The 14,634-nt window shown below is 40.7% G+C and overlaps 1 protein-coding gene across 2 annotated transcripts; it reads left to right on the forward strand.

Moving 5' to 3' along the window:
• The first annotated feature begins 1,256 nt into the window (after window positions 1–1,256).
• On the forward strand, window positions 1,257–13,685 carry mier2 (mesoderm induction early response 1, family member 2). 2 transcript variants are annotated; one of them, XM_063890564.1, is made up of 13 exons: window positions 1,257–1,387; window positions 3,111–3,305; window positions 3,984–4,097; window positions 4,180–4,291; window positions 6,252–6,331; window positions 8,200–8,269; window positions 8,530–8,681; window positions 9,080–9,161; window positions 9,252–9,346; window positions 9,697–9,827; window positions 10,467–10,603; window positions 11,225–11,322; window positions 12,196–12,420. In XM_063890564.1, the coding sequence occupies exons 2-12, from the start codon at window positions 3,249–3,251 to the stop codon at window positions 11,278–11,280; spliced, it is 1,086 nt and encodes a 361-aa protein (XP_063746634.1). In that variant the 5' UTR covers window positions 1,257–1,387; window positions 3,111–3,248; the 3' UTR covers window positions 11,281–11,322; window positions 12,196–12,420. The 2 variants fall into 2 exon arrangements, with proteins under 2 accessions (XP_063746634.1, XP_063746635.1); XM_063890565.1 differs by lacking the exon at window positions 11,225–11,322 and having other exon boundaries at window positions 12,196–13,685.
• The last annotated feature ends 949 nt before the right edge of the window (window positions 13,686–14,634 follow it).

Here is a 14,634-nt window from a genome sequence, read left to right on the forward strand (position 1 = left end):
AGACCAGTTTGAGGCCTTTTCTTGGCTTCTCTACATCACACATCCTCATCATAGGGCCAAATATTGCATTTTCTGATTCACAATGAAAATAAATGGATCAACAATGGGATTTTTGGGGGTGCTTTTAATGAAAATAAAGTGCCAGAGAGCAGCCAAAACAAATAAAGAGACTATTAGAGCTTGTTTATGAAAGAAATGTGGAAAAAATCATACAAAGATGAGTTAACTTTGGCAATTGTCGTAAAAAAAATACACCATGAATAAATATGAATGGGCCAATATGTGTGGTTTGTTGACACTGGGTCCCCTGTTACAAATCCTCATTGTTTGATGTTTAACAAGCAGTCTGCTCAAAACAAATACAGAACCTACTTCTTTTATCGTGTGTATCATTTCTGCTTGTTTACGTTGTGTTTTCTCTTTACTAATATGACTTTTACACATGGAGAATGAGACTGATATCAAGTTTAGTTAGTGGCCACAATACATAAGGCAGATTAACTGGATGATCAGCATGTGGTGGTGCAATAATGTCACGTGTTGACACCATACATTAACTCTGCCTCTTCTATCTTTAGAAACTGTAAGCACTCAGTGGGAAAAGAGACTTATATCTTTATCTGCTTTTACCATATCCTGCCCTCTCCCTCATTCACAACACGACCCTGGATTCAACACATGGAGCAAGACATGTTGCTGATATGACATGAACATTGTGTTTCCATTTTCACTATTTTTAGAATTCATAGCATGATAGAGTACTTTCATTTAAGACAAAACATCCAAAACAGACAACTAAAATACATATTATTCATATATTTAATATTTTCAAAGCTGTAAGCTGTTATAAGTAATGGCCATCAGTATAATGTGTAAATCATGCATTTAGTTGTATGTGCTTTTGTGTTTAAAAATATTGTAGCTAATCAAGGTAGAAAGTAAGAATTGATACTGAAAGTTGCCTCTACATCTAAACCACAAGTAACAAAAACAGACGAGAAAAAAAAACCAACATAATTTGTATTTTAATATTTTCCAAGCTGTTGCAAAAGGGGCAATATTTATACCCTATAAAAAGGAAAATGGCACCAACATACATTAAACATGCATTTAGTTGCATGTGCTTTTAGTAGTTTGCTTTTAAAGGATTGCAATAAGAGCGGAATTGATACCGAAAGTTGGAGGGAGATTTTTTGTAAGTAAAGGAGAATTTTTTTTGCAATGCCAGCTGCCAAGCAATACTGAAATAGTCGATTTACGTGGAAATAGTGGATATAAGTGCACCTAACTAAGTGTAGCACAGTCGCTGTTGCGGCAATAAACGGAGCAGTAGAGGAGCTACAACATCCGGGCAATACTCAGCTTACACAGAAACGGAATGGCGGAGGTAAGTGAGCGAAAACGAGGAATGTAACGAGTCAAATGAGAGAATAAATGGGCCGAATTTAACACTTTTGTCACGTCGTGGGGCACAAAAGAGTGTTACGGTGTCACCGGCTGGGAAACCCCGGTTCAAAGAGGGGCTACGGGGGTGTTTTTAAGTGAAAAAGCGGGGGGAGAAATGGAGAAGCTCTCCAGCGAATCGCCTCTCTCCGCGTTCTTAGCTTTAAAGAGCCATTCCCTCCTCCGCCTTGATAGTAAATCCGCAGAAAACAAAAGGCAAGGGTCTAACACGATGGTGCTGAACTGTTTCAGGTGCAAAGTGAGACGAAGTGAGCAGAAAAAGTTGGGAGGGATGTCACGACTTGTCCGCGGTAAACTCCAAAACGTCCCTTTCGGAAATATTGAGAAACTAGTTCCTTCTTGTGTAGCCGGGGAGGAAGAGACGTTCAGCACCAAGTCACAGGAAAGCGCCCCTGGTCAGGCACCCAATGCTACAGACACACCTTAGACTTATATTTTACACTGGACTTTTAATCTGATTTACCCTGAAGTGGTGTGTGAAGAAGTTTAGTGTAATTCAATGAGTGGTGGCACGCTATATGAACTACGGTGGGCTACATCCTCAGTCCAGTAGTCTGCTGCACGAAGTTTCTTCACTTGTGTGTTAACCTCTTAACCTCGTCAACTAGATTTGTCCCACTTTGACTTTTTTTTATTTGAGCCTAAAGCTATATAAAAAAACATGTTGACAAAGTGGGAGAATGTGTAGTCACCACATGTGGGAAACTACTCGCTGTTGTGTTTTGATTTGAAGTAGTAGGCCCTTTTTATCAAACCAAAACCAAATCTGTAGTCAGTGTTGTGAAGTGACTTAGTACATTTACTCAAGTACTGTAGTTGAGTAACGTGTTGAGGTACTGGTACTTTACTGAAGTATTTTCTGCTACTTTGTACTTCTACCTGCTACAAATCAGAGGTAAATAGATTACTTTTACTCTACTGCATTTATTTACTACCTTCCGGATTTAGATTAATGATGAGAAGTATTTAAACAAACCTTAAATAAGACTCAAGTTACACCTGGAGTAAATTCACAAGCTACCCTGCAGTATGCAAAGTATATAAAGCTAGCTGCCCCTTAAGCATATTTGATATCACTTTAATGATCAATAAATATAAAACATATAATATTTAAGATTCTGAAATGGACAAATCTACACAATGACTATTTTTACTTTTGGCACTTTAAGTCTATTTTGATGCAAATACTTTAGTACTTTTACTTGAGTATCAGTTTGAATGCAGGACTTTTACTTGTAACAGAGTATTCCTACACTCTGATACTTCAAGTACAAGATCTGAGCACTTCTACCACCTCTATTATTACATTTGTCCCAGTTTGATTTTATTCTTTTAGCCAAAGCCTGTATTGGAAAACGTGGGAGAATGTGTAGTCACCCCATATGAGAATCCATAAGCTTTTATATTTAGATTTTAAGGAGTAGGCCCTTTTATCACACCAAAACCAAATCTATCCAAATGTTACATTTAAGTGGGTTCCGAAAAATGCTAAAGATTAAGTCAGAAGTTAGTATCGGCCACTTTCTGATCCTTCATGTTGTTTGTGTGCCATGGATGCACAGAGGAATGCGCTTCTAATGTTTTGTGCATCATCCAGCTGCTTTACTTGACCGTATGAAAGACGTTGTGTTTTTTTGTGTCTGAAGGCGGGTGAAAAGCCCCTGAAGAGAAGTGTGCATGTCGTGGTATAGTGGAGAGAGGATGAGGAACTGTGATGAAGACCCTCAGCAGGAGAAGCAGAAGTGTTAACCGGCCTTAGAGGAGATTCAGTGGACTTTCGCCCCATGAAGATGGCCGCGCAGTCCCACACTGTACGGTCAAGTTCAGCCATCTACACTAAAGTGAGTAGCTGGATGAATGACACACACACTTTCTGAAGACCTCACTGCACCTCTCACAAACATCATCACCTTATATAATCAAATGAAAGAAAGAAACACTTTCTAGTTTCAAACAGATTGAGTTCAGATATTCACACCACTTTTTTTCTGTAAAGTGTAGACAAAAAACCCTCAGACTGAAATGAGCAATGACACCGTTACCGTTTTGAAAGCATTTGGGCCAAGACCAAGATTTGAACAGTACACTGAAATTTGTTCTGAACATTTTATAGGTGATAAATAAGCAATGCAGTAACCACATCTTGGTTCATATTTGATATTACAGCTTTTATCTGCCGGGATATAGTGACGGTTTCAGCGAATATGAAAAACATTGTTTACAAATGAAGTTACAAACTGTATCTTTAACTGCTTAAATCTGACTGATATGAAGAAGGCTTTTTCTTGGTGTAACTTTAAAGATGTTGAGGTTTGAACATTTGCCTTAATCAATTGTTTTGATGTGGAAATGTCTTTCCCATTTTAGAGTGCAAACTGAGTGAAAGCTGTGGAGATATTTAGGCATAAGAAGAAAACGTAAACACATGATTAATGTACTGACAGTCTAGAAAATGTAGAGCTAATCAAAACATTTCCCTCTAACCGTCGCTATCTCCCTCTATAACTGTGTGTCTGAAGGCCGGTGAGCTTCCTCTGGAGGAGCTGCTGGCTCTGTACGGCTATACGATGTCAGACCCAGAGAAGGAGACCTGTCACATGACTGCCAGCCTGCCAGGCATGACACTGGACAAGGTGAGAGGCAACGTCAATGACTGAAATGCGATTACTGTATTCTGTGTGCTTTGATTTAATTTGCTGTTCCATTGTTCGAGAGGATCAGATTACTGAGGATCTCTTTCCCGGGGAGGAGGAAGAGGAGTCATCAGCTGATTATCTCACCCCCTCCGTCACCTCAAACACCTCAGATCTGCTCCGCCGCCTCCAAGGTAACAAACGCATGGACGAACATTCACTCTTCACCTTGTTGCGCAAAATAATAGAAAGAAATCTGCCGTCATAAATTCAATTCAAACGGAGCAGCTTCGGAACATAGTGCACATTCCTTTAAGATGAAACTGTGTGGAAGCAATAAAAGAAAGCAACATTTTTGTAGCATTTGATTTTGTCAAATATTTTCTCAACATTCAATTTAAAATCAGGGCTTTGCTGAGATTGCATCAGTTATTTTTTTACAGCTAGATGGTTCCAGGGACAGGAAATTACATTTTCTTCTGTATAATGTCATACTTCCTGATAGGCGACCGTGTTTTGCTTTGATTAATCCATCGTTGTGGTGACAGTTATGCTGCAGAGTCCGCAAAATATCATGAAAACCAAATATATGGCATGAATGCAGCTTGTGTCTCCAAAGCTACAGAAGAGGAGATGCCTTTCGTCTCTTTGATTCTTCATCCTGAACTGTATTATACTGAGTTTGAAGTATTGCATTTTTTATTAAGTCTCTCTCTCTCTCTCTCTCTCTCTCTCTCTCTCTCTCGCTCTCTCGCTCTCTCTCTCTCTCTCTCCCTTTATAAATCCCAGTTCAATCAGGAGAGACTAGTTTATGTAACAGTATATATTTATTAACAAGAATACACAGATGAAGTAATGGTGTTTGGTGATTAGACCCCGTTGTGCGGGTTTATCATTCAGAAAACCGAGCTGATAAACCCCCCCCCCCCCTTGGGTCCAAACACTGGTGGTAGTGGAGGCATGAAGGGATTGATGGAGGTCGGTCTGAAGAGGATTGGTTTAAATGGTTTGATGTGAACGGGAGGAGGGCTTTGTGGAGTCACCTGAAATGACAGCCGTCAGGAGGGGAGAGAGCAGATTAGCTTGTGGGAATGGAGAGTGATAGGTTTAGCCGGGGAGTGAACGCCCCCTGATTTGGAGGGGTGAGTGACAGGATATAGAGACTCTTCCTGATTGAACTTTCGCTGAGCTTTCATTATTTCCCACTCCTGCCTTGGGAGGGTTTTATTATCTCAGTAGGATTTGCTTCAGGAATAATGGTTTAAGGAGTGATGGTTCAGGTAAATTAGTTGAAAAAGATCTATGAGTGATCCCTCATTTGTTATTTTGAAAAATGCAAAGAAAGATATTTAACCTTATCCAAAAGAAAAATGAGCAGACGGACATCCCAGAGTTCAAATGGACTCAAGAAGAGCAAGAACTCAGCAGTGGCTCAGTTAGTAGGGGCTTGGACTGGGAATCGTGGGGTCGCCGGTTCAAGTCCCCGAACAGACTTGAAATATGGAAAGTGGACTGCTACTTGGAGAGGTCCCAGTTCACCTCCTAGGCCCTGCTCTGGTGCCATTGAGCAAGGCACCGGACACCTCCAATCCCCCCTCCCCATTGCTCCCCGGGCGCTGCACGATAGCTGCCCACTGCTCCTAGAACTAGGATGGGTTAAATGCACAGGACTAATTTCACTGTGTGTGCTCTGCTGTGTGCTGTATGTGACAATAAAGAGGGTTTCATCCTCCGATTCTAACTGCATACACAGCAGCATTAAAATAATTTGAACGGTAACTTGTTGGATTTCGGATCTATCTGTTCGTGTTCAAACCTTTACTTTAGGACCATCAGCAATAACTTAAATGATCATGATCAATTTAGAGCCATTCAGAGAGCAAAGGCTATTCTGACAGACCCTCAACATCCTCTTCATGCAGAATTTCGACTCCTGCTGTCAGGGAGGAAGCATCTTTTCACAGGAGACAATAGGCCTAGTTTCCCTTACACACACACACAAGGACTGATGGACTCTTGGGTTAACTTGTTGCAATATATTATAATGACATCTACTGTGTCTACTGTTTACTGTATCTATATATGTTTAGTTTTTGTTTGACTTGCTCCTTAGGGAAATTTAAAGACTATCCAATGCATTATTTTGTCTTTCAGGTGGAGACAAAGACACGTTAGTCAGCTCATCAGAAGAAGACTCAGATGATGCCTCTATTCCCTCCAAAGAAGAGCACAAGGTAGGCCGCTGCGAGCACAAACACATACACAACAAATAGAAAAAATGCAATCAGTAAAGTGCAGATTTGTTGCAACCATTGCTGTGATGTTTGACAGAATGAATACAAACCATGGTTGTATAACCCCCTTTCTAGACCTCAAGTGTGTCAGATGCTTTTTATCACTCACACCTTTCACGCAAGACACACACTCTCATTTTAATCTCATTGAGAGACACAAAACTGTCAATTACAAGGTAGCCACAGGGATAAAATGTCTCCTATTAGTTCAAACTATACAAACAAGGCCTTAAATAAAATGTAGACAAGCTGGACCCTTACACACACACACACAATCCACCAAAGCAGAGTTTGGTCCATGTGTGTGTACGTCACGCTGTTTTGTGCAAACCTGGCAGTGGAGATCAAGTTGTGAGTATATAAAAAAGGAAATGGTACTTCACAATATAAAATTGATCTGGAAATGACCTTTTACAAAATCCAATTATTATTCATATATATTTTTTAAACCGTACTTGCTGATGAGTCCTTTCAGTAAGACCCTCTTTTGGACTGCAACCAACCAGTTAGGAACCTCTGCCCCAAAGCTCGCTTCTATATCATCTTTATCACTGTAAATGTGGCCATGATTTATAAAATGAGCCTCTTGCTTTATGGAGACGACTCAAAGCTAGCGATTAAGACCATAAACACGAACATTTTACTGAGGTAATAATCCAAGTGAGAAGTAAGATGATTAATTCATTGTCACTTCTGAATTGGCTTTACTCTTCAGACCCGGTGTTTGCTGCTTGCCTACATTTACTGTGACTTCCCCACTTCACTTCTAATGTTTCCCTCTAATCCGACGGCCAAAGCTGTCAGTGCAGCCCTCGCTTCCCTCTCTCTCCGTCTCTCTCGATGCCCTATTGAGCCAGGAATACGTATTTGTGGCTTATGGCTGCCAGAGATAATGACAAAAGATCATGTTTAATGATTTACTTAGTTTTCCAATAATGTGATTGTCTTAGACGTAATCCTTACAGCAGCAGAGATCTAGATGTTCCTGTATCTCCTATGCTTTGTCATTGAGTTTGGATAATTTATTGCAGGACTTCCTGAATTTGAATGTATTGATTGAGGCCACTCTGCTGGACCAACTCAACCTAAACCCAACCTAAGTCTCACATAGCCGGACTTAAATGGCGTTGTGGAGAAAGGTCTGGCTCCATATAATAATCATTCTTGTATCAGGAGGGAAAACGCTTTTGTATTTCTTTGTTTTTCTGCAAAATAGATAGTGCGAGATTCAAGGCTGATTGCAGACCTATACCCAAAGCCTAGCTCTGAGTCAGACTAAACCCAAACTTACATCCCAGGACATGGGACAAGAGGGGACATTTTCATTTGTTAGAGCAAAAAGAGCCAAAGACAGCTTAATATCACACCTAAGATTCAAAAGTATATACAAAAATTACACAATTTTACAAAATACCCTAAAATAGACCTCAAACTGTTCTGAGGTACAGCAGCCAGGTATTCATTGCACAATCACTAACGGTGTGTATATATATATATATATTGCTGGAGCTGTTACCTCCGCAACCCTGACGGACAAGCAGGAGAAGATGGATGGATATATTGCACATAATTGGTATTGCACAACAGGGGGTCTTATGGTCTGTGTTGTTACCTGCTGGCTTTACTTGAATGGCTATAAAATGCAGCATTTTTTTCATTAATGCAAGCCTGAAAAAAACCCTCTTATTTGAATCCAAAGCTAAAGTAGCCTAGTAGCTTGGATCTGAGACCTGGTTCTGCTCAGGTCTGACAGAAGAACCCTACCTTTTCAGAGCTTTGACTGACTGTGTCTCTGATTCGATTCTCAGGAGATCATGGTGGGCTCTATGTACCAGGCCAAAATCCCTCCTCTCAGTTCATATACCCACCAGGAGACAGGTAAGCCAGTGACAAGAGCCTAAGATGTTGCCATGGCTAGAAACGAGTTTAGCTGCTGTTTGATGGAGAATAATTACATGTTTAATGAACTGTGTATGAAACATTCAAAAGTCATTTCAGGGTATTAAAGTCAAAAAAATGGATTCAAGGTTTTTCAGAAGTCACTGCAAAACACTGTTCTGTCTCTTAATCTGTTTGTGTCTTCCTTTTCCCCTTCCTAATTTCTCTGCTGCCTCTCTCTACCTCTCTCTTTGCTGTAGCCTGCAGCGGTGAGGACCAGTTGTTGTGGAAGCCGGGCGTCCTGGCTGTACAGGAAGTGGAAGATTTTTTGCAGAATGCACAGAGACCGGGTAACCAGCAGGGGGCAGCGTGCACACAGACACAAGGACACACTGTCCGGGACAACCAACAGGTATGGCAACTTCAAACTGACAATGTAGGGCAAAGAATTTGAATAAAAACATCCTCAAAAAAACCCTATTAAAATAAGACTCATGCTGGAAAGTCGTCTACCAATTTTTCTCAAGGCTTGAAAATTCCTTATTAACTGGTGATTTTGAATCAACCCTTAATTATTAACCTGACTTAAATTGATTTATTTATTGTTTTAAAATGTATTTTTCTTGTTCATTCTTATTACCTGCCTTAACTTAATGCAGTTGATATGAGACCCTGGTTTGGTCAGTGTTTGTCACTGAAAGAGCACGAGTTCCTCTGTAAGCCGCTCAGTGTAAACGGAGAGCAGGTTCTGCAGGTTCTGCTCCCTTTTGTAACAGTCTGACCCTTTTGTCTCATCCTCTTGATCCTCAGGCACTCTATGAACTAGTGAAATGCAACTTTGTTGCAGAAGAGGCTCTGAGACGAGTACGCTTCAATGTGAAAGTGTTCAGTGGTGAGAAACTGCTGTTATACTTATCGAAAATGCATTTTTTCTCTACTTTATTTAACTTGCAAGTGTTTCTTAATACCACTCCCTCTTTAGAAGAGCTTTGTGCCTGGAGCGAGGAGGAGTGCAGGAACTTTGAGCATGGCTATAGGGTTTACGGGAAGAACTTCAACCTCATCCAGGGGAACAAGGTGAGCGCTCAGTCAAATCTCAGTCTGTAGCACAATGTGTACATTTTGTCTTACGATTCATTTTCTAAATATTTCATAAATATATTTATTTTTATTACTCTTTTTATTTTATTTAAATGTGTAGTATTGCACATTTTTAAATGAACGTCTTTTGTTTGTATAGTTATTTTATTTCTATTTTGTTTTTATTATTGCAGATTTTACTTTTTAAAAATTATTATTTATTCATTTATTTTTTAAGTCTAAAATTTAAAAAATGGTCATGAAACGTATTTTCCCACCAGGATAAAATAAAGTATTTTATTTGTATATTTGATGGGAAGTAAAAGCATCGTGTTCCCCCTCCAAAGGTACGAACGCGCTCCGTCGGGGAGTGTGTGCAGTATTACTACATGTGGAAGAAGTCTGAACGCCACGAGTACTTCACCCAGCAGACCACCAGGCTGAGCCGCAAGAAGTTCAGCCTGCAGTCAGGGAGCATGTGAGTACATCTGCGGCACCAAAGACAAGATTCATAGTCTTATAAAGCTTAACATGTAGGATAAATATGAGCTCTTTAAGTATACATACCATGCATACGTGATGTGTGAACATCCACATGAGCGCTTTCCGATTTCTGCTATTCAGTATCACGTAAGGTACATTTTTCTGCTCCATGTCCCAGAATATTCTTCTATATTATTCCTGCAGTGAGGATTTCCTGCATCTGAACTTCCCATCAAATCTCATATCAGTCCTGTTTCCCAGAACCTCTTTCAGAAACACCAGACCATTTTAAAGCTGTTCATTTATTTATTCCCATTAGCTGTAGCGCTAAATGCTTTGTTTTTATCCTGCACTATTTTCATCCGAAGCATTACTGCAAAGTATCCTGATGAAGTAAAATGCCTCTTAACTGGAATTCATGTTTATTTTATCATCCAGAGGTTCCTCGTTTATTTATGCAATTCCTCAAATTCTTTGGGTACTGAATGAGATTCCATTGACCTCTGTGTGATCAGTAACAGGCGTGCGCATTAGGGTGTCTTTCTTCTTCTCAGTGTGTTTAATCGGTTATTGTTTCTTGATGTCTTTACACCATTGCTGCTTACACTCACAGTGGTTGTGTTGTGTGTTGCAGAGAGGATGGAGAGCAGGACGGGGACGGTGGGGAGGTGGATGGAAGCAACTCTTCCTCAGGCTTGTCGTCTCGGAGCTCCACGCGGCAGCAGGAGTCTCCGGTACCTCCACAGTCCAGCCTGGAACTGGACAAACAAGGTAAACAAACACCTGATTCGGGGGCTCAAATGCTGGAGACCGTAGAGTAGATTTGCTCTCATACAGCTGCCCAATATAACTAACAGTGCAGAGAGGGTTACAGCCCTAAGACCCTCAATTATTATTCCTATTCTCAGGTTAAGGCAGAACAGAAGCGGTGAGAAAACAAAGAAGTAGAAAACAAATTGTAACGTTAGTTTGATTTGAGTCGGGTTATCGTGGTTTTAAATGACACTGAAATCTGAAAGAGCTGTACATCTTTCTGTATGATACCATTTACATACCATTTCAGGCACATATTACAAATCACATTTCTGCCAACCATCATCTTTTTGGAACATACAATTCTACAGATTTCATTTTGTCTATTGGATGTCGTTTTTTAAATACATTGTTTGCCTTTTTTCGACATCACATTATCTTTTGTTATGAACCATTTTTTGAGTCTCACCTCTTTTTGTTTTCCCCATTCTTTTTTTTTTTGCTTCGTGTGTGTCCTGTGTTGTCGTGTTTGTGCGTGCACGTGTGTCTTTGTATCTGTGTGCACGTGTGCCTTTGTATCTGTGTGCACGTGTGCCTTTGTATCTGTGTGCATGTTCACCCATTGTCATGGTGCTCCAGAGGAGGAGAGGAGACCCCGCCGCAGACGAACTCCCCGCTTTCTCTTAAAGCCATGAACTCGCTCCAGGCAGGCCACAGAAAGCAGGTCGGGCCTGCAGGTAAAGACGGATGAGGAGAGGATGTAAATAATGTGTTGAGAGATCACAACAGAACTCGCCTGTGTGTAGATTTTCAAACTACAATAAGCTGTTCGGCAATGCAGTTAAGTGTCATCTGGCTGTTCAGATAATTATCCAACACAATGTCTGACATAATGAGTCATTTGAGAATACATTTAAATTTCCCTCTTGAATTTTGTGTAGGTTTAAAATGAGTTTAGGGGTACTTTATACTTTATATAAGTCTCATCTGGTCAAAGTGTAACTATGATGTAGGGATAAAATGTAACTATAACCCTAGTTTAAAATGAAATGTATATTTAAGCTGCAGTTTGTTGGGATGGCAGCTGTCTAACTAAGATGCACCAATAAGAACATCAGGTGCAGCTTAAGTGCACAAATATGGCTTTGGTTTTATTCAGATATATATTATAACATATTTTGTCCGTTTTCCATGGTGACGACATGCACGAAAAAAAGGTCTACAAATAAGGTTGTTTATTTTGCAAATCAACAAAACAGATACAAATATGTATGCAGATTTCTCTCGTGCTGAACAATTAAGCAGAGAAATTAGAGAGAACAACTTAAAAGCCTTGGAGAATAATGTGGTTTTTAAAGATAGATGTTTCTGTCAATGACGTCCAGATCTAAAGAGAAACTCACTGAGTCCGTAATAGACGGATTAAGTCATTGTGCAACATTTCTATTAAATCTCTATTTTAGTCATTTAATTTCAGCATCATTCAAGTTGAATTAAAACCTTTTGTGAAGCATTTGTTTATCCTGCGTGTCTACAGGTCGCAGCACACAGTATTATATGAAGTGAGTTGCAGATGTTTTGTTGATCTGTCTCTCTGAACATCTGTGCAGACGGTGCGCTGGTGACGGGGCTGTCAGACCTGTGTGGAGACGGATGTCCTCAGCAGCTGCTCGGCTGTCCCTTCTCCCTCCTGCCTCTGGACGATCTGCGGGACCCCGGCTCCACCAGTTGTTGTCCCTCAGCTCAGCTCCAGTCCCAGCCCCCCCCTCAGTGGAGCCCTCCGTCCTGCCACGACGACCCCCACCTCTCCGGCTCCTGTTTCTACCAGCTGCACATGTGTGGTGGACCTTTTGTTTCTGAGGACGGTGACGCAGCAGGCGGAGGGACGGTTACTCCCAACGGGCTGCAGGTGGAGTTCAGCCTCCCGTCTGCCTCCCCTCCCTCCTCCTCTGTCCTCCCATCACACTTCCAAGCACTTGGCAGCCTGCTGCATGCCTCCCCCGTCCAGCACCCCTCCCCTCTCACACAGTGAAGGGACATGGGGAAGACTGAGTGGTACTCTTCGTGAGATATCTGTTGGAGTTGAGAAACCAGGACACTCAAACTGCATTTCCTAACTTTGTGAAAAAGGATGGACCTCCTTACCGGTCTGAACTCTCTTTTTGTAAGCTGACACACTTGAACCCTCATCCCACTGTGGAAGGACGAGTGTAAATCACTTCTTTCAGGTGTTGATTATGTGTTTATTAACCGTTTGTTACCACACCCTGCAGCAGGGCAGATGCATTGGTTATGATGTATAATGTGAAGCACCATGCAGCTGAAGTCCATTTTTTTCCCTTAACCAGATCAATGAATTACAACGTTAACCACTGTTTCTTTATTATCTTATTTATCAGGGTGGAACAGATAACTGCAGCTCAGATTTCCTCAAATCAAATGGTTTTTTTTTTAGGTATGTTTTGCATAATTTACAACAGTTTTGCAGCCGGTTGAGATCTTGGAAGTCTGACCCTTCGAAATGAAATAATTTATTTAATCATTTTGTTTAAACGTCACCTTTTTAATAAGTCTGTAAGTAGCTCTCCTTCTTCTGTCTCTGTTGTCTGCACTTCCTGCCTCCCTCACTCCACCTGTCTGACATGTTTGGCAGAAAGTAAATCCATCTCAACAATTTCGTTTCAAATATAAAAATCTAAAACAGATAATATTTCTTGTTTCTATACAAGTTGTTGAATTTTTCATCCTTGGAAGAATTACATGGAGATGTATAAAGACGCTGTGCTTTGTCGTCCTTTTTGGTTTTTACATGTTGTATATTCGGTATCATTTTGAGGCTGTTTGACATGAAAAATATCCATAAAAACAAAGGGTGTTAATGTAAATGTACATGCAAACATAGGGAAGTCACTGAATGCAATCACACTTCCTCAGGATCTGCAGCTGATGATCCCCGTGACCTCTAATCGCTTAGCATTACCATTGATTTGGACAAATGGATCAGATAAGAAAGCAGTTAAATGTAAAAGTGTATTGGATTGAGATGCATCTTGTCTTGTTGTATCAACATAAAATAAAAGATGGTGGGGTGTAAAGATAATCAGAATATTTTATATGAAACTTTCTGCAACTCCTGCTTGCCCCTTGAGTCTAAGATCTAACATCACCAGGACGGAGCTGCCATCCATGGAGGACACTTCCAAACACCCGAGCGTGCACTATTTTGATTGTTGTTTCTATTTATTTCATTGTTGAGGAACCTGTGACCCAAGTTTTTCATTCATGACACACTAATACTACTGAATCTCGAGTGTTTTGGACATGTTAAAGTGACCAGAGACTGGGTGTGAATGTGAAGAGCAGCAGCAGCAGCAGCAGCAGCAGCAGCAGCAGCAGGAAGAGCCCTCGTGTGACGTCATTGCAACTGTCTCTTTATCTCATCTGTCCTCCTGTTCTCAAGGGCAGCTTTCACCGGCAGATAAGGAGCTTTGCTGCTAATTACGCAAGCTATTAATTTGAGGAGAATAAATGTCAAGTGTCCATGAGAGACGCCTCCGGGAGAGCAGCTAAATAATGTTGAGTGTGTTTATTATTCTGCAGTCAGTTAATAGAAAACTGATTAAATGCATTCCTTGAAAGATCAATAACCAGGTGACAAGTTTTCTTTCACTGAAAGGGCAGTCAATCATTTTTATTTCTCACCTGAAATAATCAAGGTTGTTTCCTCTGATTCACTCAAAAATCTTCTTTCTTTGCATTTCAGTTAGCTATAAAACAACACATTATGACTAGTTGCTTACTGGCTGAACCACAACATGTCTTCTCTCGCAACGATTTGCCTCCCGAACAAAAGTCAGAATGTAAAGATGACCTTGTACGGTTCCTGTTTGTTGTTTCCAGGATGAAGGAGAACATCTGGCCTCCAGTTCCTGCACTCGGCAGCCTCCACATCTGGATGTCCCACTTTCAGAGCACCACGAAAACCTCACACGTTTACCTTTAATACAATGAAAGGTAAAATGTTCAATGGACTGTTCTTATATAGCGCT

The sequence above is a fragment of the Eleginops maclovinus genome, chromosome 9 (assembly GCF_036324505.1).
Source record: "Eleginops maclovinus isolate JMC-PN-2008 ecotype Puerto Natales chromosome 9, JC_Emac_rtc_rv5, whole genome shotgun sequence".
Lineage (NCBI taxonomy): Eukaryota > Metazoa > Chordata > Actinopteri > Perciformes > Eleginopidae > Eleginops > Eleginops maclovinus.